The sequence below is a fragment of the Chinchilla lanigera genome, unplaced genomic scaffold (genome assembly GCF_000276665.1).
Source record: "Chinchilla lanigera isolate Chin_1 unplaced genomic scaffold, ChiLan1.0 scaffold00059, whole genome shotgun sequence".
NCBI classification, from domain to species: domain Eukaryota; kingdom Metazoa; phylum Chordata; class Mammalia; order Rodentia; family Chinchillidae; genus Chinchilla; species Chinchilla lanigera.
Genome location: NW_004955460.1, coordinates 15,111,469 through 15,136,926, shown reverse-complemented (window position 1 = coordinate 15,136,926; position 25,458 = coordinate 15,111,469). Strand labels below are relative to the sequence as shown.

Below are 25,458 nucleotides of genomic sequence, written 5' to 3'. Positions count from 1 at the left end.
TACCTCAAGGCCAACTTTTGTTTTTTTAATCCGTTGCAGGCTACTGGGACAGGGAGATGAGACTAAGGTGGCTGGTCACTAACTGCGGATTCCCTGCTGTTTAGGTTTCCAAGGAATGTTGTCCTTCTCTTTATGGCACCTTTATAGTGCCAGTTTAATGGCAGGGTTGACCTGCTTCCCATGAGCCTCTGCTCCCAGCGCCCACTTCTAGGCGTGCTTCCTACCCAGCAGCCTTTGCGCAGCCTTCTTTAGCGACCATCAGGACTCCAAGATGGCTTCTGTCGGTAAGTGCCCATCCTGTATTTTTATGCCGTTTTGGAGGCAGAGGCGGGTGTATAGGTCAGAGCTGCACTGGGAAGGGAGAGGGCTGCGGAGGCGCCTGCCCTACTCTCGGACGCTTCACCGCAGCGTCGCTTCAGGCGCCCTGAACCTTTGCTCCAGGGTTTTGCGCTGTCCGACCTTCCGGCGCTCTCCTGGTCCTGGCTTCCCGCTGCTTAGGACTTGCGCCACCCACGTTCGGGATGGAGGGCGAGAGAAGCCTGGAGACTCGCCTTCGGGTGTGGCACTGTTCTGTCTTGGGGCAGTGACCCTCTCTCAGTTAAGGAATACCTGCTTCTTTTCCCCTGCGACACAGGCGATTTGCACTTGAACCCTATGGGCAGCTTCTTTCTATCCTTTCTAAAGCTAAAGCTGAAATTAAGCTCCAGGAGGAGTTAATGTCTGGGACGGTGCCCCGCACCACGTTAGGTTCGGTGCATACGTATTCTCAGTGCATACGTACTGAGTAGGCTTGCAAAGATGAAGTGACCTGTTCAAGGTCACAACTATGAGGGCTGAGCTGGGATTGAAACCTAGGCATGTGGAGCCTCATGATAAATGAGGTTTATTAGAAATGACTGGCAGGCTTTTCGGAAACATGTATATGTAAATCTCTACATTAAAAAATTGTGCATTCTTGATTTTTGTTTTTTAATAGGAAACCGAGTTTTAGCTCTAGCGCCTCAGTACCCACATCATTCCTTTTAAAGAGGAAGAAAGTAACGGTCTGAGACGTCGTGTGGCCTATTTGAGGTCACATAGCCCCCAGAGTTTTGATTGACTGCTGTGTACTATACCCGTTTTTATATGCTTAATCTCGGCCTGGAAAAATGAAGAGATTAGAAAAGGGGAGAGTGAAACTGTTACCTTATCTGTCAGATGGGCATGAGACCATTCGTGATCCGAAGTGATTGTGTTTAAAGGGGACAGTGTGAACAGGGAGCATTGAGACTTGGCATTTTATTTAAGGAGAGTTGAAGTGAACAGAGTTCTGGATTCAAGATTTAAAAATTTAGTACATGAAAGATACATGGTACACTCCCAGCCCCACAGTGGAGGGCTTGGTGGTGTGAGGTGGTCACCCAGTCACCAAGGTCATGTCACATGCTCTGGGCTTTTGAGCGTCACCCTAGTACTTGGATTTTATGTCTTAAGTACTGTTGCCAAGGCACAAATCCACTAGTTCATTATCAGACAAAGTGAGGGACACAGGAATCATCAGCAGTGGATAATATCAGGGTTTGGCAGACTAGGGCCAGCAGGCTGGATATTCAGGGTTCTCTTTTTGTATGGCTATGAGCTAAGGGGGGAAATATCTATCTCTCTATATATTTATATATACTTTTTTTTTTTTAAAGAAAAGAGACTGTGTTACAGAGATCTTAGGTGGCATGAAAAACCTAAAATTTTTACTCTGGCCAACTGCTGGGTTGGAATTACCAGTAAGGAAACACTTGTCATTTCTGTGCAGCTCCTTAAGAAATGCATAGTATATTTCTCCAAGTCATAAAATCACATACCCTGTCAAGAACCTATGATTATTCAACAACCATTAGTCTAGTGTCAGGTGTCAGGAACTGTGTGGGGCTGTTCCCATAGTCAGTTCATAATCAAGCAGAAAGATAATAGTTTCATATACATAGTATATACATTGAAGTACAAAGGTAGGTATTATCCTCATAAGGGAGGAAACTGAGAAGGAGTTTTCTGTCTATAAGAGAGCTAAAGGTAGTAATTAATCCCTGAAGGCTGGCTACTCAAATTGTCCCTAAAATTCAGTTTATATGCTATTGTTCTACCTCCCCTTTGTTTCTGATGTTTCACATAGATAGACCTTAGTAAGATTTCAGCAATAATAACAGTTTGCAGTGTTCTGGCATTGTTCGTCAATTGTTTTCTTTTGGGTACCGGGAATCAAACTCAGGACCTCACACTTACCAGGCAGGCACTGTGTGCTGAGCTATATCCCCGGTCCCATCAATATTTATTTAATCCTCTGGATAAGCCATTTCACTGTTAAGGAAATGAGCTTTCAGGTTTTAGAGGAAGAAAGTGCTCAAGCTGACTGGAGATAGGGCCTTCAGGAAAGGAGGCTTATGAGGAGAAGATCTTTGAGATGGCCATGTGATCTAAGGGCACCACAAACGCAAAGGCCCTCAGGTGGGAATAATCCTGTTGTTGCCTTGGAGAAACGAAGGGCCTAGGCCAGTAGGAGTAAACCTGTTGTGCAGCAGAGTGCTGTCTGTTTAGAGATGAATGCTCTAAAAGGTTTGCCATCACTGGGCTGGGCCAATATGCGGTGACCCTGGGAAGAACAGTAGGATGGTTGTTCTACAAAAAGAACATTATAATTTGGTCACCGCTGAATCCATAGCGCTAAGCAGGGTGCCTGGCATATAGTAGGTGCTCCATATGGGTTGGATGAGGCTAGATAGAAGGTTTGGGGGTGGCTTTTAATGGTGTCCTTTAGCCCTACATATAACTTACAGACTGCTGCATACCCCTGTCACTTGTGGCCTTTGGACATGTACTCTGTAGTCTTGACACTCATTAAGGCTGCAGGTCTGGCTCTTTAGATGACCCAGAGCAGATCAGAAGTTGGCTATAATGCCTTGCATTTCTGTTTACATCCTGAAAGTTACTGCTCTTGTTCAGTGTTGGGAGCTGACACAGCACCTGTGGGATTCCTCTTAGCAGACTCTTATGGCTGGTCCAGAAGGAGCCTTAGTCTTTCTTTGGATCCCCAAATGGAGAAAAAAACCTTGGAGTGATGTAGTCTTTAGTCTGGCTGCTCCTGTGGTTAGTCATCTTTAAGAAGGAACACAGTGGTCCTGGACTCCTTGCCCTGAAGAGGACATCTGCCAAAAGCTTTTAGAAATCGTTCTTTATGGGAAGGATAGAGGAAGACCATTTCCTTCTTATATGCATCTTCTGGACAACCACAGACCCACCCCCTACTTAGTATCCTATTTGCTTCTTGGGCCCGAAGATGAATGTGGTACTTCTTCAACCAAGAGACTTTCCTGTGCTTTGTCCCCAGACTCTCACTGGGATGTGGCCTGGGCCCTGTTATACCATATGGAGAGGATTTTACTAAGTTACTTGACTTCTTGAGATAGGCTGTCTTTTGTTTCTGTCTCTGGAAATTGTTGAACTCTGCTGTCCCAGGTAGGATGCATAAGGTGGGAATTTTTACATTTATTTTTTTAAATTGGGGCAGGCGGGGAGAGTCTCACTATGTAGTGCAGGCTGGCCTTGAACTCTTGGTGAATCTCCTGCCTCAGCTTCCTAAGTGCTGGGATTATAGCTGTGTGCCGCTACACCTGGCTCTCCTTTACTTTCTTTTTATTGGATGTTCTGAGGCTGGCATACCTGGGGTGGGTGGCAGTGACACAGGTGACTCAGGTGCAGTGCAAAGCCCTTCTCCAATAAACAAGCACATCCAACCAGTGAACTGCATGAGGGGGCCGGGGATATAGCTCAGAGGAGTAAGTGCCTGCCTGGCAAGTACAAGGTCCTGAGTTCGATTCCTGGTACCCCCCCCCCAAAAAAGAACTGCATGAGGGCAGTTCTTGGTCTTGGTCCACATCTCCTCCTATCATTTTGTGACCACAGATCCCCAGAGTTTGGACAGACTCATCCTCAGATTAGCATCAAAAGGATGGGTCCCATCTTAAGGTTTCATCTTACATCTATACTGTGTGTGTGACCTTGGTCAAGATACCCAACCTCTTTGAGTCTGCCTACTCCCCTCCCCCAAGGTAAAGGAACCAGTCACATTAGCTATTAAGCTAATTGTACGATTAATTAGCGATTAAGCTAATATGTACATAAAGTAAATGTTCTGCAAAATATTTTGTCCTGAACTTTATTGCTGTCTTCACCATGGTCCCTAAAGTTTAGTTATAATTGGCAAGCTGTTCAGACATCCTGTTGTCTGTTGCTTCATAAAGCTGTTCCTGCAGCAGTTCTGCCACTATACAGGCTGAATGTTAAAATAGTGCTTTTGACGTAGTGGGTTTATTCATAGTATTTACGTGTAGCATCATGCACTTCCTTTCAATAGTTGAAATCAATGACATAAAAAGATGCTATTTGTATTATTAGGCGACTACTTAGTAGGTGTGTTTTGTTTTGCTTTTCCTTTTCAGTACCACTGAAAGAGAAGAAACTCTTGGATGTGAAAGTAGGGGAGCTGCCCAGCTGGATATTGATGCGGGATTTCACCCCTTCAGGCATTGCTGGAGCATTTCAGAGAGGTCAGAGCCTTATGGATGTGTGTAAAACAAAAACAAATTTCTGGGTCTTCAGGTCTCTTTGCCATGAGTTAATTTGGGCAATAAAGGCCTTCTTGTCTCAAACTAGTAAGTTCTACATAAAAGGGCAAAAGTTTGTCAGCTGTTGAATTTTCATATTTGATTGGCCCTATCAAAGGCTGGCTGTAAGATATTTCGGCCAAGAAAATGCCGTGGTGCTTGGAATCAGTACCTCTGTTTCTATTTTATTTTAATTTTTTCGGTACTGGGAATTGAACTCCAGACCTCGTGCTTGCCAGGCAGGCACTTGTGCTACTGAGCTATATCCTTGGCCAGTCTGTTTCTATTTTAGAAAAACGTCTATAAGCATTTCCACATCTAAAGCTTGTTTAAGAAGTAAGCAAGTAAGTGGGCTAGGGATGTAGCTTAGTGGTAGAATGCTTTGCCTAGCCTGCACAAGGCTCTAGATTCAATCCCCAGCACCTCCCCTACCTCACCCTACCCCCCCAAAAAGAGAGGAAAAAGATGTAGTAGTGCAGGCCTGTAGTCCCAACTACATAGGAGGCTGAGGCAGGAGGATTACTGAGCCTATGAGTTAGAGGCCAGTCTGAGCGATATAGTGAGACCCTGTCTCAAAAGGGAAGGTGGAGGGAATGAATTTGAATCATAGTGTACATCAGCCTATGCCAGGACTTCCAAGACAAGTTTGCACAGATGTGTGCATTTAAAAGTGTATGACTAGTTACATCAGTCTGTGTAAACTATCACACTCCAGGAAGAAAGTCCCAGATCATCCCATGGTGATCCCTGCATGATCTTGGACTACCTCAGGGGCTTGCCTCCCCTTTTCCAGTTGTGACATCCCTGTGCCTTTTTTGTGTGGGTTGCCCTGCCCTAAGTTTTTTTCAAGCAAGGCCTTCAGAGTACCCAATCTAATTAGAGCTGTGAACTGAAGTGAATTTGGCCTGTTCATGTTCATAGCTTCTTCAGGGCATCCCTATTTTATTTGGTTTTGACACAGGCCCTCTCTCTGTAATTCAGGCTGGCCTTGAACTTACTGTGTAGGGCGGGCTGGCCTCAAATTCGCAGTGATCCTCCTGCATCAGTCTCTCTTGTGCTGGAATTACAGGCATGTACCACCATGCCCAGCCAGGGATCCCTATTTTATTTTTTTTTTTAATTTTTTTATTTTTTTGGTTTTTCTCCGGTACCGGGAACCGAACTCACGACCTTGCACTTGCCAGGCAGGCGCTTTTGCCGCTGAGCTAAATCCCCAGCCCCTGGGATCCCTATTTTAAACTTACATAATCATTTCATTCATTTACATCAACTATAAAGCATGATTCTCTTTTGGTAAAGAGATGAACAGAGGGAAGTCTTTTTCCCCAAGGGCCTGGCTGATCCAGCTGGCTACCATCAAGTGGCCCTTATTAGGGGTTGGAATCTGGGACAGAATTAGTCAGAATTCCAGGGCTGAAAGTGGGGTATAAGTTGAGCCAAATCTGTAAGCTCAAGGCCAAAGGCAGAATCTAGGACCTAACTCTGGAGCTGGTCTTGGGCTGTGGGGATTGGACCCTACAGGACTGTCTACCTTTATCAGCCAGTGAATATAGAGTGGGTTGAAGAGCCAGAGCAGGACTGATAGAATTCCAGACTACTTTGTGTACTACAGGAGTCAGCAAAGCAGGGCAGTGAGCGCCTCCTCTGTTGCAGGTTACTACCGGTATTACAACAAGTACATCAACGTGAAGAAAGGGAGCATCGCCGGGATTAACATGGTGCTGGCAGCCTACGTGCTTTTCAACTACTGCCTTTCTTACAAGGAACTCAGTGAGTGGCTCATGAGTTATCATGCCTCCAGGTCCCCCTAAGATTGTGGTGTTGGCTCAACTGTCTTGTCAGTTGAGGGACCTTTAGGATGCCCTTACCTGTATGTCCACCTGGAAGAACGGGAGGACACTGCAGGAATGAAATGTATGTGACAGTATTTTAAGTAAGAAGTTAGTGATTGAGAACACAGGAAAAACGAGATGAAACTAGGGTAGAGGTCATACTTGGGAAGCAACTTGTAAGATACTGCACGCTCTTAACTAAAAGTTGGCTTGATTTTCCTAGCAGGCAGTGTGATGAGGGATATAGGGTTTGTGGTTATAATCCAGTGCCTCTCCAGTGCTCTGGGAGAGCAGTTGTTCCTGGCTCTAAGACCAGGGATGGTCTCAGGTGATGTCTGGTGGGAAGTGCTACAGCTGTCACTGTGGCCTCTGGCTGAGTTTTGTGGGCCCTTTCTGATCACAGTTCCTGCCAGTCTGTTGTATCACAGCTCGTCTCTAAAGGATGGGTTTTTGGAGGCTGTTTATCTAAGTGGGTATCAAAGAGGCTGGCCAGGTTGCAAGTTGGCTTCTGCTGAGGTACTTTTGTGCCCCCAGGTTTGCTGATTGCTTGAAAGAACTCACGATTGTAGCCTGATGCTGTTGCTATCACCTTGTGCTTGCACTAGAATACTTAAGAAACTTACTGTTTTTTTCTGACTTTAGAACATGAGCGGCGACGCAAGTACCACTGAAAAGGGGCCAGTGTGGAGGGCACTCTGCACTCTAGACTGTGACTGCCTCATCCTGCGCCCGTCTGTGAACAGCTTAATCATGGCTCCATTTGTTCATAGCCTAAGTGAGAATGCTCAATAAAAGGTGACTGGTACAAGTGCTGCTTGCGTGTTGTAGCCCGTCCTGGCGCCCTCTGCACTAAGGGGTGTACAGTTATCAGACAGGCCATGGTTTGGCTCCTGAAGCCTTGGTGGGCTCTGCACACTTGACCCCTTGGGATCACGTCCCAGTTCATGAGGTAGCAGAGTCTTCTGGAGTTTCTGTCATTGCCCAGAGCCCTGTCTCCTGCTGTGAGTTTTGTGATCATTTGGAGGGACCATGGCCTTTTGATAGCTGACTCTATACAGCAGAACCAAGTTCCTGAGTGCCAGATCTCACTGCTGACCATCTTATAGCTCTAGGTAGGGGATTTCTGATGACCTCAATGTTTTATTCCCCCCATTTTTCTGCATGAGCTTGGGGCATCAGCTGCAAGTCGCCAAGAACTATCTAGAGACACCGAAGGTAGTAGGATCCTCCTGGTAAGACAGCTTCACTAGTAGGAAGAATAGCATAGTATGGCTGAGGGAAAGGCACAAGTCTGATACCAGCTCACCAAGCTCCAGTACTCATAACTCCCTCTTCCTGACCCATCAGAGGTTTTCAGAGGGTATCAGGTGGTATGAAGGCCAGCACCAGCTCCTGCTGAGGGGTGAACAGTGAGTATGTAAACCACATGGAGCCCAAGGGAGGGGAAAGGCAGTGGGGCAGTGCTGTGCCCAAGATCACCTAGAAGAGCTAAGTTTGGACAAACAGGTGTTACCCAAACATCTGACACGAAGGGAAGAACTCCAGCTGCCAGTACAAAGGTGTGTCTCGCCAGCATCACTTCTACACTGATCTTAGCCAAAAGGCTGAGAGGCGATCACCAGCATCACTTCTGTTTTTTGAGATTCATATTTGTTGCAAGGGATGAGTATTAACCATCTATCAGTTTATCCCGAGTATCATGCGTCACTCGGGGAATGCATTTGTTTATGTGCTAACTTTTGTGTCACTCAGGCAGGTGTCACTGCAACCAGTTGATTCTTTTTGTTTTTGTACCAGGAATCAAACTCAGGACCTTTCACTTGCCAGGCATGCACTGTGCTATGGAACTATATGCCTGGCCCAACCAGGGATGTAGTTGATTATTGCGTTGAATAAATTTGGTAAAATTGTCATTTTATATTTCCTGTTTTATAGAAATTAAAAAACATGCAATTTTTGGTTATCCTGTATTTAAATAATTGGACTGCTAGATGTGGTGGCACACACTGTAATCCCAGGGAGGCTGAGACAGGCCAGTCTTGGCTACATAGCTCAATGCTAGCCTGAACTACATAACATAGCAAGACCCTTGTCTCAAAAAAGCCAAAACAGATAATCGGACTGGTAAGTGGTTAACATCATAGCTTTATGCCAGGCAGCTAGTGTAACCTGGCAGATCTTTCTTCCTTAAGGAATCTCTAAATAATGAGACACAGCTTAAAAAACAAGCTTTAATCAACTCTGTAAAAATTGTTCTTATAATTGAACTTGGATAGGCCCACTTGCCCAGCAGGTTGCAGGTGATGGTTTCACATTTTCCAGGCTCAAGGACAGGGCGGTCTCCTCTGTATGCCACAGGTGTCTGAGTGACAGTATAGATGCTTGATCAGCAGGAGGTAGGCGCAGATGGACTGGGGCAGCTGTTTAAAGGGTGGTCTGCAGCTCTGGTTGAAGGTATACCTTAAATACTGTCAAGCAGGTACCCCACGAGAAAATACACCCAGGAGAAAAAAAGAACCTCAAACTGGAGGGCCTGCATCGCTCTCAGCTGCTGTTGCCTGGGCCCAGGGCCAGACTAAGGCAGTGAGTGTACTGGGTTTGCAGGAATGGCTCCCTTGGTTCAAATTACTTTGATAGGCACAGCTTCAGGATTCAGCAGGACATGGAGGAAGCAGGCATGACCCGGCCACAGCTCTGAATGATCCACCGGTCCTGGGGCTCACCAAAACTGGTGTTCTGTGAGGCCTCCTAGAAAAAGGCCATCTTCCACACACGGCTTCTCAGAGCACAAGCCCCTCCCCAGCTACTCCCTCCCCTAGGGTGGGTGTGCAGGAAGTCTCAGAAAAGAGGCACTGATGCCTAGACAAACATGATGTCAACTTGGGAGACCCAACTGAAGCACAGGTCCCTTTGTAAGGAAAAAAAAAAAAAAAAAAAGCAAAATAATAGGAAACTAACAGATGTGGCCCCTCAGAACAGTGAGCCCCAGTGAGTGTGCCTGCTGGCTCTGGTCGGAGTTGAACCAACGCTACATTCAGCAGTTAAGCGCACACTCCCAACAACAGGGTCCCATGGGCTGCTCTGAGCTGGCTCCAGCTGCTGTCACTGTCCACTGAGAAAGGCCAAGTGCCCTTTGGTGCATCTGTTGGCGTAGTGTCCTTTTTCACCACACTAGGAACAGCGGGAGGGAAAGGAGAGACAAAAATACAACACCGTTTTCAAGTGCAATTTTCAATCACCCACAACAAAAAAAAGACCGGAGAAGACTCATATTTTCTGCAATGCAGATTTCTTCTCGGACACCAGCAGGAGATCCAGAAGGTGGTGAAGAAATGCGGTAGAAAGGAGAGTGAGGCCACCAGAGAACAATCTGATAGCTCAGCAGGGAGCTCTTTCAACCCGTTCCTCACTTGCACTGGACCTGGGCCTTCCCACAGGGGACGCTCACAAGTGGGTGGTGGGATGAAGACCAAGCCCCTGTACATAGCAGGCCAGTCACTTACCTCTGAGTCAAGATCTGGGGCTCCCTGAGGAGATGGAAGGAAACAGTGCAACACAAGCAACCAGACACCTCCTCTAAATGGGGAGCCACTGCTGTGGACAGTGAGGCCCAAAGCTCTTCCCTCTGGCTGTTGCACACCTAAGCTACCCTTAGGGACAGGCTTCAATCAGACAGGAAATGGTTAGACTGGGGTGAGTGGAGCTGGTAGTGTCGCTCTGACAGATTTAGCACTGACTCTGACTTATCCTGGCTATCATTATCCAGGCCCTTTCATCGTATTGCCATTCTCATGACTCCTCAAAACACAAGGGGATTACAGGGAAGGATGTGAACAGCCTCAAGCAGGGAACAAAGGGTTGGGAGGCAGCTGAGGGCAGCTACTCTGCACTAATCAGTACCTCTAGGCCCCTGAACCTAAAGTCTCTACTTTTTTGGCACTGTCTACTACCCTCACTTAGTACTCTGTTCTGTTCTCCTCACCCCACAGATTCTTCCACATCTGTTTGACCTGTAAGTGACTTTTGTGTGGATGATGGCCCAGTTAGATACAATGTGATGACCAGGAGCAGATCTTCAAGGCCCTGCTTGAACACTTCACACATTTGTCTTCATAACTGGTCGGGAATCTTGGTGTCTTTAATAATAACAGCATGACATACCTGTGTAAGAGGATGTCCAGCGCCCCAGTCCCTGGCCCATTTTTCTGAGGTCTCAGGACTTAAGAGATCTTGCTTCACAGAGGAGACCCTGGTGAATAGTTCTGAGCTGGGCCAAGGGGATAGCTAACCTGCCTTAGATTACCAAAGATTCTTTGCTGTCCTTGAGAAGTAACAAGGTAATCTGCTCTGCAAGGGACATCTCTCCCTTCTACTTTGCCTTCTCCACCGGGTAGCTTCCCAAATTATTCTTGCTGTTTAGGGCTCAGGCTCCAAAATCTCCCCAGTGTGGTATTTCCACGCGTACTTTGCCTTTGAGTGTCTTCAGGCACCTGCCTAGGTCCTTCCCACTAAGAATGCAAACCGGGGCACGGCAGGAACTAGGAATGCTGGCTGCTGGGACAATACCTGGGGATCACGCTCTTTTTTTCTTTTTCTTTTTTTCCTTTAGATAGTTCTAATTATCCTGCCTCAGCCTCCGGGTGCTGAGATTACAGGTGTGCACCACCACTACCAGCAGGGTCCTACCCTTTCTTGAGGGCAAACTGTGAACATTTAAAGTATGTCCTTTGACTCAGAACTGCCTCTTGTAGGCCAGTGACATCAGAGCAGAGCCAACAAATGCCCAAGGGTTAGACTCAGACTCAGCACTATTATTTGGAGCAAAACCCATATGGGTTGTGTAGCCACTGAAAAAGATTGGATTTCTATGTACTGTCATGGAAAGAACCCAAGATACTGCAAATTTTTTAAAAAGCTATGATTGGATTAGGGCTCCACTGATACTAAGAAACATCTGGGGCTGTGTGAATAAAAGTTTAGAACAGCAGTTCCCCAAATGTGGCCTGAGGGTTCCCTAGTGGGGTTTGTAAGTAAAAGGAGACCTGCAACCAAGTATGGAAACAACATGCTGAACGCAGTGGCTCTCTTTGGGAAGGACAAGGAGAGACAGTGTTCTCAATGTTTCCTAAATGCTTTTATGCAGTCTAAAAATTTTATAAAAATCATGTACTAATCTATTTTCTCAAATTTCTTGATTCATAGTCTTTGTGATTCTAGTTCTATTGCTGGCTATTTTGGCTGACTCACTGGTGTGTTTCCTTGCCTGTTTGTATTTATTTATGATTTTTTTTTTTGAGTCATGGTCTTGCTATGTAGTTCAGACTGTCCTTGAACTCACTACATAGCTCAGGCAGGCCTCAAACTCAATGGTGATCCTTCTGCCTCAGCCTCCCGAGTGCTGGGATTACAAGTGTGCACCACTACACCCAGCTTGTTTGAGATTTTAATCATGAAGTCATTTTTTGGAATTCTAGCTGTAGGAATTCTGAATACAGCAGGTGAGATTGTTCCTGCCAAGTACCTGAGGGACCCTCGTCCAAGGATAATCACTGAGTACAATATTTGGTTTATAACTTTTCAGCTCTCACCAAAGATATGAACACAGGCCCAGACTTACATAAGGGCCAGCCAGTAATGAGATTCTGTAGGGACTTTTTCTTCATTTCTACCAAGACAAGGATGAAAAAGACAGCTCTTCTGGAAAGTCCACCCTTTCCCTGAGTATCCCATTTTATGTGTGGATTTTGTGTGTGTGTGTTCCTAATCAAATTCCTCCAAGTGTGGGCTTAAACCTTTGAGGTACCCATGTAGGAACTGAGAATGTCTCCAGGGCAGCCAGAGGCTTCCAGGATCACTCTTCCTTGGATATGTTTCCATCTTGTTCCTAGTTTGTGATTTCCCTCACATTCTGTGTTTTATTTTGGTGGTACTGGAGACTGAACCAGGGCCTTTGTATATCCCCAGCTCTTTTATTTTTTTATATTTTGGGTTTTGTTTTTTGTTTTTAAGACAAGAGTTTTGCAATGTAGTCCAGGCTGGCCTGAAACTCACGGCAATCCTCTTGCCTCAGCTTCCCAAGTGCTGGGATTACAGTCGTGTGCCACCACATCCTGCTTTTTTTTTTTGAGACAAAGTCTTGTTAGATTGCCCAGGGTGGATTTTAATTTAAGGATCTCTTTGCCTCAGCCTTTCAAGTAGCTGAGATTGTAAATGTGCACCACCATGCCCAGCTTTTCTCTTTCTTGCAAGCACAATCCACTCATTCAGCAGTGTGTTTTTTTCTGCCTTTCACTTTGCCTTGCTGCAAATACTGCAGGAAGTATTATGGTATGGTCTCTCACACACCATAGTAGCCCACCATTTCTCTTACAATCAGTAAACCAAAATGTTTTAATTTTTCCTTTTCTTTTTTTGTTCTTTTTTTTGAGATTGAAACCAAAGTCTTCACACTGAACTACATACCTATCCTTTCTTATTTTTCATTTTGAGATAAGGTCTAAGCTGCCCAGGCTGAGCTCCAACTTGTGACTCTCCTGCCTCAGCCTCCCAGAGTGCTGGGATTACAAATGTGCACCACCATGCCTTGCTAATTTTTCAAAATTAACCACACAAATGGGGAATGAGGGAATGGCCACTGATTAAAGAGAAGACCCCCACCCTGTCCCCAAGCCCCAGGACTTACCTTGTAACAAGTGACCTGCTCCAGGGGCCGGGGTCCTCGGTTGCCTGCACTGCTGTTTTGACTCTGCATGACCCCGATGACCTGTGGGGCTCTCTGCTGATTGGGAGAAGAGTTCTGACTCGTTAACTGGATCAAGGAGGACGACCTTTGTAATGGCGGATTGTTACTTTGCTGGAAAGAGTTACACAACACGGTTTTACTGTGGAAAACACGTGCACGCAGACTACCAATGGGGACAGGAAAAAAAGAGGGCGGGATTGTTCCCGCATGACCAGCAGGAAGAGGACTTCCATGATGGCCCAGCTCAGGAGAGTGGGCAGAAAAGAAACTTCTGGTGATGATGGCAGGAGCCGCTGCCCGAAAAACACCATGCAAACACACAAAAACGAAAAATAAAAGAAACAAAACACCAAAGAGACAAGAGGAGGTCTCTGGGGCAGTGGGGCAAGGGCATGATCAGGCCTTACTTTTGGTTCTGAGGTTCTAGCTTCAGGTCAGGATGAACGCTTGGTTCAGCCAGATGTTTAGCAGCCTACACGGCGAGCAACAGTCACAGAAAAACAGTTGGAGCCTGGCATGCTGACCTGCAGTCTAGGGGCTGAGGGCCCTCCTCCAGCGAGTCTCGTAAGAAAGAGAGGGCTGGGGTTTCTGGGGCAGGGACTCCACAGCAAGGCCACTTCTCAACCAGGTGAGTTGTTGGCTCTTGCCCGATAAGGTCTGAGCTAGGAACGAACCCCCAGGCTGTCAGCTGTACCCATGCCTGGGAATTCTGACTTTCCCCAGGAAGAAGGTGGTTTCTTGGCACTTCCACCTCCTGAGGGTGGGGCGGTCTATGGAGAGTCAGCACAACCACGTACTCTCAGCCTACAGCAATGAAGAGGGCTGGGAGAGCCTTTGGCAACTGACTCAGAGCCCAGCCAGATAAAAGGTGAGGCTTCAAGGTCAGTGGACCTGTCGAGGGCCCACCTAACCCCAGGCCAGCCCTCCTCTGCCCGACTCTACTCCTGTACCCAGACCCAGGGGGTCTTTGGTTTTGGGGGTGGCAGAAGATCCCGACTTGTCTATGGTATGTATTTCCCTCTTCCGGTGCTTAAGGAGATGGACCAACTGCATCACAGGGCCACCTAGAAAACTACAGCCAGCTAGTCCTTCAGTCCTGGTCTTGCCATAGGAGTAGCAATGGCGCGAGCCTGAAGACACTTGGCCTCAGTCCTGTTCCTTCATCTGCCACTGCCTAGTGGTGTTTCCTTCGGAAGTTCCTCCCTCTAGGAGTCTCAGTCTCCCTGTTTGTAAGGGGCAGGGTCTGACCCAGAAGCAAAAGCGGCAGACACCAGCCAGGCCACGCAGAGCAGCTCCTGAGGCAGACACTGCTGCGCCATGGTGGCACCTCCCAGTGTAGCTCAGTGACACGTACCCGCTGAGCCCTGCCTGCCATCCTGCTCTAGGCCTCGCTGTGCTGAGGTTCTGTGCCTGATGTAAAAAGGGAGGAGGCCAAGTGGGAATTCCGGTTGGGCGGATGCCCTCTGTCTCTAGTGGGATGTGCACACTCCTGTGCTCCCTGAGTTTTCTGCTAGAACCTGAGGGCACTTCCTGTCCCTCTCTCCTGCCTCCTCCCTTCACCTCCTCTCACAAGATTCCCCATTGGGTCTACAGCAGACTGCACACTGAGGTTCTCTCTTTGGGGCTGCGTGGCCAAGGAGGGGTCAGGGCACGGTACCTTTGAAGGAGGCTGCGTCTGCTGCGGCAGTGGGGGCTGCTCAGTGGTTCCCATGGGCAGTTCAAATCGGGGGCTGGTCACCAACAGCCAGGGAGGAAGTGAGCAAGGGAAGAAGAGGGCATGAGAAGATAGGCCAGGTGGTGCTTAGAAAGCCACAACCAGCCCTCATACAAGCAAAAGTGACCCAAACCACATGGACACAGGGTAGGGCTGGCACTCAGCGATGCTTCTGGGAGACCTTCGGCAAGTGCTGCTCCAAGAAAAGGTACAGACATGCGTGTTTCTGAAAGAAGTTTTCAGATCCCCAGATGGCCCACGACCCATAAAGATTAAATGCTGGTCTCGACAGAGCTGCCTTTGGGCTCAGGAAGCAGCAGCAGCCATCAGCAGCAGTTCCTCCCCCACTTCCCATCCCTCCCTAGGCCCTAGTACTGATACCACCCGGTGACCAAAGCCCTGCTCCCAGGAAGGACACAGCAGCAGTAGGGCTGGGGCCAGGAGTTATAGGCAGGGTACTCACTGCATGAATTTACATGAGGGGCCCTCTGGGCAGAATCCCACGAGGTAATTCACACAGATGACTCTCCGCGTGTGCCGGTGCCTACACAGAGGACCTGCAGAGCCCAGTGTGTGGGTCACTCAGATGTCCCCTCTGCAGGGGAATGCTTTATTAGTGTCCCCACTACCAGCCAGAGTCATAGCTACACTGCCTGGGGTGCTGAAAGCCAGAGGATGGCTTCATAGGCTGGCTCTGCCTCAAACAGAGGGAACTGGAGGCAGGGATTCAGCCTCTCCACATTGGTCTCCTTACCCAAAATGCAGGTGAGCCAGGGTGGTTGGCACACACCTATAATCCCAGCTACCGGGAGGTCTGAGGCAGATGGGTTGAGAGTTTGAGGCCAGCCTGGGCAACTTAGTGAGGTTATGTCTCAAAAAAAATGCTGGGGATGTACCTTGGTGGTGAACATTTAACTAGCATAGTATGTGAGCTCAATCCCCAGTACCAGGGGAAAAAAAGGAGATGAGCATATCCCCCACAAGGCCTGCTTGGGAGAGATATAAAAAAGCTCAGGTTTTGCGGGGACAGGCACAGTGATGTCCCAGGAGGACCAGCTGGCAGTCTTGAGGGTCATGTGGACAGAGGGAAGGCTGACCCCTCCCTGAGGCCCAGCCCATCCTGTACCTACCATGCTTGCAGAAGCCACGGTCATACCAAGGGCAATCCTTGATCTTGGACTCCGGGTCAATGTGCAGGAAGGGACACTCCTTGTTGCTGCATTCCCCTGCAGGAAACCCAGACATGTAGCCTCCTGGAATAGAGCTTTCCCAAGCCAAAAAGGGGCCAGGAGGTTCTGTTGTCCGGACTTGGCCCAGCAAGCCCTGAGCCCAAGGCAGGATGTTAGTAGGGCTATGTAGGTCTCACATACACCAGTGCTTCTGGAAGGGATAGTAACACCAGCAAAGCCTGGGCCAAGGCAAACTCTCATCTAAACCCACTGTCTCACCCTTACCCAGGCAGATGGGGCATCATGGGCATGGGGTGGCCCGGATAAGTAAATGTGCCCTTGAGGGTAGGACATGACTTTCCTCTTCTCATTGACTCTTTGAGCTGGGACAGGGAAAGGTTTGAGACCTCTGACTTTTAGGACAACCACTGGGATCTAAAGGCAGGGTCCACGGGGTATTACGGGTTAAGCCCTGGTGATGACAACATACGTGGACGGGGATGGTTCAGAAGTGAGCAGCCCAGGTGGCCATCAGCTTTAGGACACACCTCCCGGCGTGACTACCTGCCACCATCAGGCTGGCCCTCGGCAGTCTACCTTAACGTACCCTGTTCACTATCTGGAGGAAACACACTCCAGCCTGTGCCCTCCTGCCTACACCCCTTCCACAGGCTCAGCTCCCCCTACTGCAGCCACACTGGCCCCACCACTGTCCGAGACGAACCCTTAGTTGGCACCAGGCCCTTCTTAGGCCCTGACTTGGACTCCTCTCAAGAGGCCCTCCCAGGTCACTCTGCCTGAAGGAGAATGCAGCATGGGTCTCACCACTGTTTATTTCCTTCGTGGCACTTTTCTTCTTTACATCACTGGCTTATCAGCTGCCCCATCCCTAGGTCACTACAGCAAGGACAAGTCTGTCCTCTTCACCACCGTCCCTCTGAAAGAGGAGACTCAACACACAGCTGTGGATCCTGACAGGAGCTGCAGCTGGCACATCTGCATGAAGTCGGGCTCTGCAGGGAACTGACAGACGGGACATCAGAGATACAGGGGGTTGCTGGGCCCAGGGCTGTCAGAAAGGAGGGAACCCTAAGGCACAGCTCTGGGGCTAAATGGGAGACCCTGCTCCATTGGTGTTGCTATGGGCAAAAGTGGAGAGGGGGCTACTGATGTGCAGACAGGATGACCTCAGGTGGGACGGAGCTGGGAACCCTGAGTCCTGCTGTCTGCTTTGACTTCTCAGCTTATGATCCCTCAGCAAAACAAGCCACAACTATCATTAAGAACCAAGCAGTCAAGCCTGCTGGGATGCTGAAATAATTAGTATCTCCTCCATCAACAGTGTTTTAAAGCATGAAGCATGCCCAGCACTCCGCAGCTCTCCACAAAGCCTCTGACAGGCTCTGACCTCTTGCATGGCCCCTGGGCAGAGCCTGGGGCTGGCAGCTCTGGGGCCAGAGTCAGGCCTTGAACTGACCAAGAAGAACTTCTTCCTGGGACACCTCCAAGAACAGACAGAACAGAGAGCCTGGCCACAAAGCTCTGTGCCAGCACCACTGCCTTCACCCTGTCCCCTGCTTCTCCATGCAGGCCACATTCCTAAGCACAGCTCAAAGCAATCTTTGAGATAAAGAGCAGGGCTCACGGCTACCGGAAGACAGCCCTCCCAGACCCGCTATTCTGAGGGTTGTCAGAAGGGCCAAAGTATCACCCAGAATCCTGCTTCTAGAGAGAAGGAACCAATTTAGGCCCAGGCAGGGGTGATCAGTGACATGCTGGAAGATGTGCATTTCAGGGATAGAGCTGCTGTGAGTAGAAACCAGATCTTCAGCTCTCTGCACTGTCAGCTTGTTCACCAGGATTCCTCTTATTCTCACTATCCCAAAGTGCTCCAAACCCTAGAGCGTTCCAAAGACATGAGGGACTATCAGAGAATCGCCATGTCAGCCCCTCACTGAACAGCCCACTCAGGCTGGCAGGGACTGCCTAGAAGCTGGAAAGATGGGAGAAGGCAGACACATTGGGTCTTGGTTTGAGAACCTGGCAGAGCCTCCCAGGGTCCTGTATGCCTTACCAAACTTGGAGTAGAAGTAGCACTCAGGCATCTTGGTCATGTCATACTCGTGCAAGAACTCACACTGGTCGCCTTTCTTGCACAGCCCCCGCAGCCAGTGTTTGCACACAACTGTCTTCTCACCGCTGATATGGCGGAATGGACACATGCCTCCTGCCGAGGGAGAGAGGCCAGAACGTGAGGAGAAATGTGGGCTCGGGAGCCGAGGCGCCTTTACTCCATACTTTCCTGAAAGCAACACATTCTGGAAGGTGGTGCAGGTGCCCCTGGGGAAGGCAGCCTGGTTTTAGGAAGTATACTGGCAAACATTCTAAACTTTGGTAGCTGTGTTTTAGTTTAAGGCGGTTTGGAAAAATATAACTAATATTAGATCAGGATTTCGTAGATATTGTAAGGTGGGGGAATAACAAGACTACAGTGGGATGGGGTGGGTTCATTTAGTCCTTATTAACAGTTCCACTGGTACACAGACATGGAAAAATTGTAAAAGAAAGAGGGATACTAAAACAAAGAGGTTTAGCAAACTTTAAAGGATAAGGAAGATCATCAGGAGAAGCCTGGACTCCAGGCAGGCTCTGTCTCCTGTTAGAAGTAACCGCATAGCCTCAAGATCCCAAAAAGATCCACCTCAGGGTTGAAGAAAGGCAATAGTTGTAAAAGGGGAGGGGTATCTTTTTGTAGCAGGACCTGTCCCACGCAGATGGGACAGAGCTATCCTCTGGGAATACCAGACTTATAACTGGTAGGCTGGCAGGACCATTGAGAAGGGCCAATTAGAATAGTCAGCTGTAACTAGGAAAGATCTGCACCAGCTCCGTCCAGAACTTTCTGTGGCGATGGAAGACAAAGTTCTACACCCCTGCTGGCTAACACAGCAACCACGAGCCACTTGTGGCTACTGAGTTCTTGAATCATCACATGTGACAGAGAAGCTACATTTTCCATATGTTACATTCAAATTTGAATAGGCACACGGTGGCTATTGTACTAGCGAGGAGCTGCAGTGCTCTATTAAGGGTGGTTGTGTTGGCAAACAGTGGCTGGCCAGCAGGCAGAATACCTGAGCAAGCACATCGAGAATGAGAACAGGAGCAGTGTCGGGGATGACCTCTTGACCAGGCAGTGTGAGGTTACGCTGAAAGGTCTATTGCTTCAGTGGCAAATGACTGTTATAAACCCAGAACTCACTCAAATCATCCATTTAAACTATCCCGTTGATCTAGTTCTACATTCCCCATTCAAGTTTCTGATTAAGATTTAGTTTCCTGAATAAATTTCCCTGTAGGGAGAACCAGACTTGTACATACCATGTAAGGTCCTGCCTAGCAATACTTACGAGTAAACAGATATAGTCTGGTTCATGCAGCCTCTGAGGGGGCCTAGTAAGTGTAACTAGGACCCCACACAAAGGTTACTGCAGGTCGCCTCCTAAGAAGCCAGAAAACAGTGAGCCGGTGCAGACTGGAATCAGACAGTCCTATATTCAGACACTGGGCTCAGCCACACAGTAACTTTAGGACCCTGAGGTATTTATCGAAAACCTCGATGCCCAGGCCTTCGTGCATGTCAGATGGAGAAGTGAGGTGAGAGAGCAGCCTCTGGGCCATGCTCAGCCTTGGGTAAGTTTTGGGCAGAACACCCACCAGGCTCCTAGCCTATCCAAACTACACCTCGTCTGTATGCACTGTTAGCCTGGTGGCCTACATGTCTGCTAGGGGGGCTGGGTGGCCAAATGGCACCTTAGGAGGCAAGTCAACAAGCCAGGTCTCTTACCTTTGCCACAGGCAGCTTTCAAAAAGAATTCACAGACAGCAGCCCCCGACTCTGTAGCAATGAGAGAAAAGGAACAGCATCAACCAAAGCTAGGTAGTACTGCTATTAGCGATCACTGAAGATAGTGTGAGGGGATCCTTCTGGCCTTTGACCCAGGATACAGGAAACACAATGGCAGAGATACAAAGTCCAATTGAACCAGGCCAAAAGCTGCTTATTTCAGTCATTCCCTACAAAATGAGACATGTACACTGAGACGGAACGTTACTTAGTACTTTCTGAGAGGTTCCAAAAAGCGAAACGCTGGTGAAGAGTTAACAGAGTGGATGGGGAAGGGAGGATGGAGCCCAAGATCACAGAAATGAGTTAATTACCCCCAGCTCAGACCTCCCAGAAGGCCCAATTCACAGGTATCTTGACATGAGGTAGAGGGAGGAATGATTTCACAGGACATGTCTACAAGCTCATGGGACCTCTCAAGGGGGCAGGTTGCAGAGAAGGCATGTGACTCTGAGACACGAGTTCAGAAAGAAGAACGAGATACAGAAGCAGGCCTGCTCTTATTTTTTGGGAGAGGGTCTTGTTATACAGTCCAGGCTGGCTTTAAATTCGTGATCTTCCTGCCTCAAGCGCTACTATGCCCAGCTAGTCCAGTTCTTACTATGCAGCATCTGCAGAAAAATAAAGGAACAGGGTCTTTTATTCATTCAGGCACAGAGAATTCTGGTGAAGGGAGCAAGGTCACAAAGGCAGAGTTGTGGTGAAAGTGAATGGGCTTTAAGGGCCAGCTGTTCTGACAAGTCCAGGAAATACACAGGCCGTGTTCCTAGAATAAACTGCCCTTGTCTTCATTAACAGTTTTCCCTATCCATAAGCTTTCCAGAATTGCTGAAAACTGCTGGGCATGGTGGCATATGCCTGTAATCCCAGCACTCAGGAGGCTGAGGCAAGATCACAAGTTCCAGGCCACCTGGGCTATCTAGTGAATTGAAGGCCAGCCTGAACTATACAGCGAGATCCTGTCTCAAAAAAAAAAAAAACCAAAATTGCTGCCAGCTGTAATGGCGCATGCCTATAATCCCAGCACTCAGGAAGCTGAGGATCCCTGCAAATTCCAGGCTAGCCGGTGCTACATAGTGAGCCACTGTTGTGAAAAAACAAGGTGGGGGGACAAGAAAAAAAAGTTCCATTTTAAAACAAGTGTGGCACATACGTATAATCCCAACCCTTGGGAAGGCTGGACAGGAAGATCACAAGTTTGAGCCCAGCCTAGGCAATTTAATAACTTAATGAGACTCTGTTTCAAAATTAAAAAAAATAAAAAAGGGCTGAGGATGTAGTTTAGTGTGAAGACACTGGGTTCAATGTCTAGTACTGAAAAAAATCAGAGTATTTCTAGTCTTTTGTTCATTTTAGAGATTAGGGTTGCTTCATTCCTTAAAGTTATAAATCCAGTCTGAAGACTGGGTCCCAGGTAGATGGGATAAGAACATGTCTTAACTATTATCAAGAAATCAAATAACAACAAATGTTCTCGAGGCTACTGCAGGCAAAAAGGAATCTTTGTACATGATTGGTGGGACTGTAAGATACAACCACTATGGAAATCAGTACGGAGATTCCTCAGAAAAATAAAACTAGAAATTCCACTAGACCCAGCTATTCCTTCTGTGTATCTTCCTGAAAGAGCTAAAGATGTCATATTACAGTGACACATGCAGACCCATGCTTATAGCAGCAAATTCATAACTGTTACATGTTGGAAGCCTATATATTCATCAACAGATAAGAGGATACAAAACATGTGGTATTTATATGTAGTGGTGTACTACTCTGCCATAAAGCATAAACTTGAGTCACTTGTAGGAAAATGGATGCACCGTGAGACCAAAATGTTAAGTGAAATAAATTAGACACACAAGCTTAAACATCACATGGTTTCTGTGATGAGAAACCCAAAATACATAAACAGCAAAATAAAAGATACTAAGAAGTAGGGAGAAAGATCTTTTTCAAATGAGAAGGGGATGGAAAGGGAGAAAGAGGAGAGGAAGAAAAAAGAATTGTGATGTGTTATGTACATGTACCAATTCCCCACAACAAATGTGCTCTATTTCCCTGAAAATAAGACCCAACTGGAAAATAAGCCCTAGCATGATTTTTCAAGACGCTTGTACTATAAGCCCCGCCCACCCCACAAGCCCCAGTTAAGACCACTAGCCAGGCCAGGCTTGGTGGTGCACACCTGCAATCCTAGCACTTGGGAGGCTGACACAAGAGGATCATTATGAGTTGGAGGCCAGCTTGGGCTACATAGTGACTTCAAGGCCAACCTGAACTACATAGTGAGATCTTGTCTTGAAAAAGATCAGCCAGGCAGATGCATTTAGTATATCTGTTGCAAAACATGATGGATGTAATGCATTATAAAATAATATTAATTTATAATTAAATATAAATATTTCCATTAATAAGCAGATGCCTTTGGATGAGAGATAAATGCCTAGCTAAATGGATGAACTCGAGACACTGCTGAATGACCAATTGGAGTAGATACAACACACAAATAACTGTGCGTACCTGATAACAGACATGATTTTGTCTAATATGAATCTTTGTAATTTAATACATTGTGTGTTGTTAACAGACATACTTAGTGCACTTGTGTGAAATAAACGTTTTCTCAATTTTGGTGCCTGCAATTTTTCATTGCTTTTGTGTGGCCCATCATTCTTAACTGTCATCGTTTTTGTTGCCACTCCTGTCTTGTAAGTCTTCAGTTAACACTTGATTTAATGGAAACTTTGAGATGCCCGGCCCGCAGGAGGTCATTACTTGGGTGAAGAACTCATGGGATAAAAATCACTGACAACTGTGTTGCCCAAGGACTATGAGCAGGCTACGTGGACAAGCAGTACTCTTTTAAGGAGAGCTCAGTTGCTGAACATAAGAGATTGGACCAATAGTTCTAAAGAAGTGAAGTTGCAAGAAATTCAGGTTGGAATCTGTGGTTTGGAGAGTTACAACAATGTATTTGAATGTAGAAAGATGACATGACTGTATTTGAAAGTAGATTTTTATACATGAATAAGTGTAAACTGTTGCACGTGAACAAATACAGATTGCCATACACAAAAAGTAAGATATCCCCTGAAAGTAAGCCCTACTGTGTCTTTTGGAGGAAAAATGAATAAGCCCTGGTCTTATTTTGGGGGAAATATGGTAATTATCACATACTGCAAACATATACTAATAAAAAACTGTACATAAAAAGCACGCTTTAAGGCCAGAACTTTTTGCAAATGGGAAGGGGACCAAGAGATGGAGAGAGGGGATGGGAACATAAAAGGAATTAAGATGTTATATCCATGTACCAGCTCTTCCAGAGAAATGTAATTATGTCCTGCAGACATGTACAAATAAAAATAAGTGTTAAAAAGAAAACAACACTTGGGAGGCTGAGGCAGGAGGATTGTTGTGAGTTCCAGGCCAGCCTGGGCTACAAAGTGTGCGCAAGGCCAGACTGAACTGCATAACAAGGCCCTGCCTCAAAAAGACAAAACAACAACAACAAAAAGAAAAACCCCCCCAAAACAAAAGGCCAGAATTTACAGTTATTCTCAAACTGCAATGGGAATGAAGGCCAGGGACCAGCAAGGAAGGGTCATGACCTTGCTGGGATTTAACATACTGAACACAGCACAAAACTGAGGGCTGAGTACATCAACCAAATCTGAAGTCCTGGGCTAGGCATGTACATAACTGTTCCTAGGGACAAGTGTGTGGGGCTCATCACTTACCTGCCCCCAGAGGTTTGCTGACTTGTGGTACCAGGTGGGAGAAAGGTTTGGGGGAAGGAGCTATCTGGCACGGATTGTTCTGTGACAGGAGCCACCAAGAGTGGAAAAGTCTCGAGTGGATGTGTATATGCAAGGGATCAAAGGGGCAGAGAGGCAGGTGAGAACATGTATGAATTTGAACATCTGCTTACAAGAGATGTCTGTGTATCTAAAAGTAGTTGGTTCGATGTATGTGCATTGGGTATAAACACTACCTTGCACAGAAGTACCAACGACAGAAGACAGAGTTTTAGTGTTAGAAGGCAGATGCAGAGAGTAGTGAGGCAGATAAGGATAGGAGTGAAAGCACCAGCTGCCACACTCTGGCAGTTAGGGGAGACAGCATGGAACGCTGGAGCAGTCCTCAGCCAGTCCCTTCCACACCTGGCCTCAGGTTCCTCACCAGCAGATGGAACTCAGTAACCTCTAAGAACCTCCTGAGCTACAACATTAGACTTCAAGGATTTCCAGAAATAAGGGAAGAAGCAAACTGCTGGTTTCTTCTTTGAGGCAGTCTTGCTATGCAGCTCAGGCTGGAATCAAGTTCATGATCCTCCTGCGTCTGCTTCCTGAATGCTGGGATTACAGGCATGCGTCACCCCGCTTTGGCTGGTGGTTTCTCGTAAAAGTGCAAGATGTCCCACCTGAGCTGGGAAGGGAGGGAAGCCAGAAACTACCATGTGAAGAGCGTAAAGGGAGCTCACACCAAGGGTCCACGCTAGGGGCCTGGATGTGATAAAGGGGTTTACGGAAAAACGAGTTCTGCGGCAGGCCCAGAACTAGGAATGCGCTCCCAAGAGTGCGAGTACTCGGAAAAGAATGGAGTTTGGACGTGTAGTTGCTACGGCGCAGGAAAAGCGGTCCTTTCCTCGGTAGCTGTCCTCCAACAGCCTAATTCGGATGAAAGCAAGAAGGCGCTTAGGGAGCCGGAGGTGGGGAGGAAATCCCAGGTCGGACTTTCCCCTAGTTTGGGAAGTGTGGTGGGGAGAGGTTCTAGTCCAGAATCACCAGCCTTCACTCTAGAACCACGTCAACAACGGATAAGGTCCTGCCCTCCCAAAGATAACCATGAAGCAGCCCCAGGTATCAGAGACTCGAGGAAGGGGACTCCCGGTCCGAAGGAGGAGGAAATAGTTCCCAGGACCAGGGAAAGGGTCTTGGGTCCGAGTGGAAAGGTCCCGGGCCTCAGAAGAAGAGCGCTCGAGTGCGAGTGCGAGAAGAGGTCCCAGGATCGGGCTAAGAGTCCTGGGTCCCGGGTCGGAGCCGGTCTCACCCGCCCACCCGGGCCCCGCGCTCACTGTCCATGCCGGGGAAAGGCAGCGGCTGCGCCCCGAGCTGCTGCTCCACTGCGATCTCCAAGTCGAACTTGATGTGGTCCACGCTGGCGATGATTTCCTGCATGGCGGCGGCGGCGGCCCCCCGGCCCGGCTCCCCTAGAGTCTTGCCACTCTCACTCTCTTCCTGCCTCCCCCGCCGCCACACACCGTCCACCTCCGCCTCGCCCGCCGCCGCCGCCGCCGCCGCCCGAGGGATGCCGGGAGCGACCGGAGCCCGCGCCGGTCCTTTTGCCTGTTCAGACACGGCCAATCGAGCGCCAGGCCCGGGTAGCCGCCAGCCAAACTCACGCGCCTCCTTTCCGGCACCCTCAGTCCCAGCCACTGGGAGCGCACGACGCAGAGTA

At 47.9% G+C, this 25,458-nt stretch overlaps 2 protein-coding genes across 4 annotated transcripts; one reads left to right on the top strand and one right to left on the bottom strand.

Annotated features, from left to right (window-relative positions):
* Window positions 1-204: 204 nt before the first annotated feature.
* Atp5j2 (ATP synthase, H+ transporting, mitochondrial Fo complex, subunit F2) lies at window positions 205-7,276 on the top strand. Its single transcript, XM_005397947.1, has 4 exons — window positions 205-284; window positions 4,470-4,577; window positions 6,288-6,404; window positions 7,109-7,276. Exons 1-4 carry the CDS (start codon window positions 272-274, stop codon window positions 7,135-7,137), a joined length of 267 nt encoding a protein of 88 aa, XP_005398004.1. The 5' UTR covers window positions 205-271; the 3' UTR covers window positions 7,138-7,276.
* A 1,407-nt stretch (window positions 7,277-8,683) lies between these two features.
* Window positions 8,684-25,303, bottom strand: Cpsf4 (cleavage and polyadenylation specific factor 4, 30kDa). Of its 3 annotated transcripts, none has more exons than XM_005397938.2 (8): window positions 25,076-25,303; window positions 19,939-19,989; window positions 18,166-18,318; window positions 16,053-16,148; window positions 15,386-15,479; window positions 14,866-14,938; window positions 13,149-13,319; window positions 8,684-9,637 (listed from the first exon to the last, which is right to left on the bottom strand). In XM_005397938.2, exons 1-8 carry the CDS (start codon window positions 25,176-25,178, stop codon window positions 9,569-9,571), a joined length of 810 nt encoding a protein of 269 aa, XP_005397995.2. In that variant the 5' UTR covers window positions 25,179-25,303; the 3' UTR covers window positions 8,684-9,568. The 3 variants fall into 3 exon arrangements, with proteins under 3 accessions (XP_005397995.2, XP_005397997.2, XP_005397998.2); XM_005397940.2 differs by having other exon boundaries at window positions 13,149-13,244; window positions 25,076-25,301; XM_005397941.2 differs by having other exon boundaries at window positions 13,149-13,241; window positions 25,076-25,299.
* Between the last annotated feature and the right edge of the window lie 155 nt (window positions 25,304-25,458).

Bases quoted from the DNA above. Each gene is read 5' to 3' on its own strand.
- Atp5j2 (XM_005397947.1), top strand. The intron at 4,578-6,287 runs GTCAGAGCCTTA...CCTCTGTTGCAG, and splicing joins TGCTGGAGCATTTCAGAGAG to GTTACTACCGGTATTACAAC. The intron at 6,405-7,108 runs GTGAGTGGCTCA...TTCTGACTTTAG, and splicing joins CCTTTCTTACAAGGAACTCA to AACATGAGCGGCGACGCAAG.
- Cpsf4 (XM_005397938.2), bottom strand. From the start codon at position 25,178: ATGCAGGAAATCATCGCCAGCGTGGACCACATCAAGTTCGACTTGGAG. The intron at 14,939-15,385 runs GTGAGTACCCTG...GTTGGTGACCAG, and splicing joins CCCTCATGTAAATTCATGCA to CCCCCGATTTGAACTGCCCA. The intron at 13,320-14,865 runs GTACCGTGCCCT...AACTCTTTCCAG, and splicing joins AGACGCAGCCTCCTTCAAAG to CAAAGTAACAATCCGCCATT.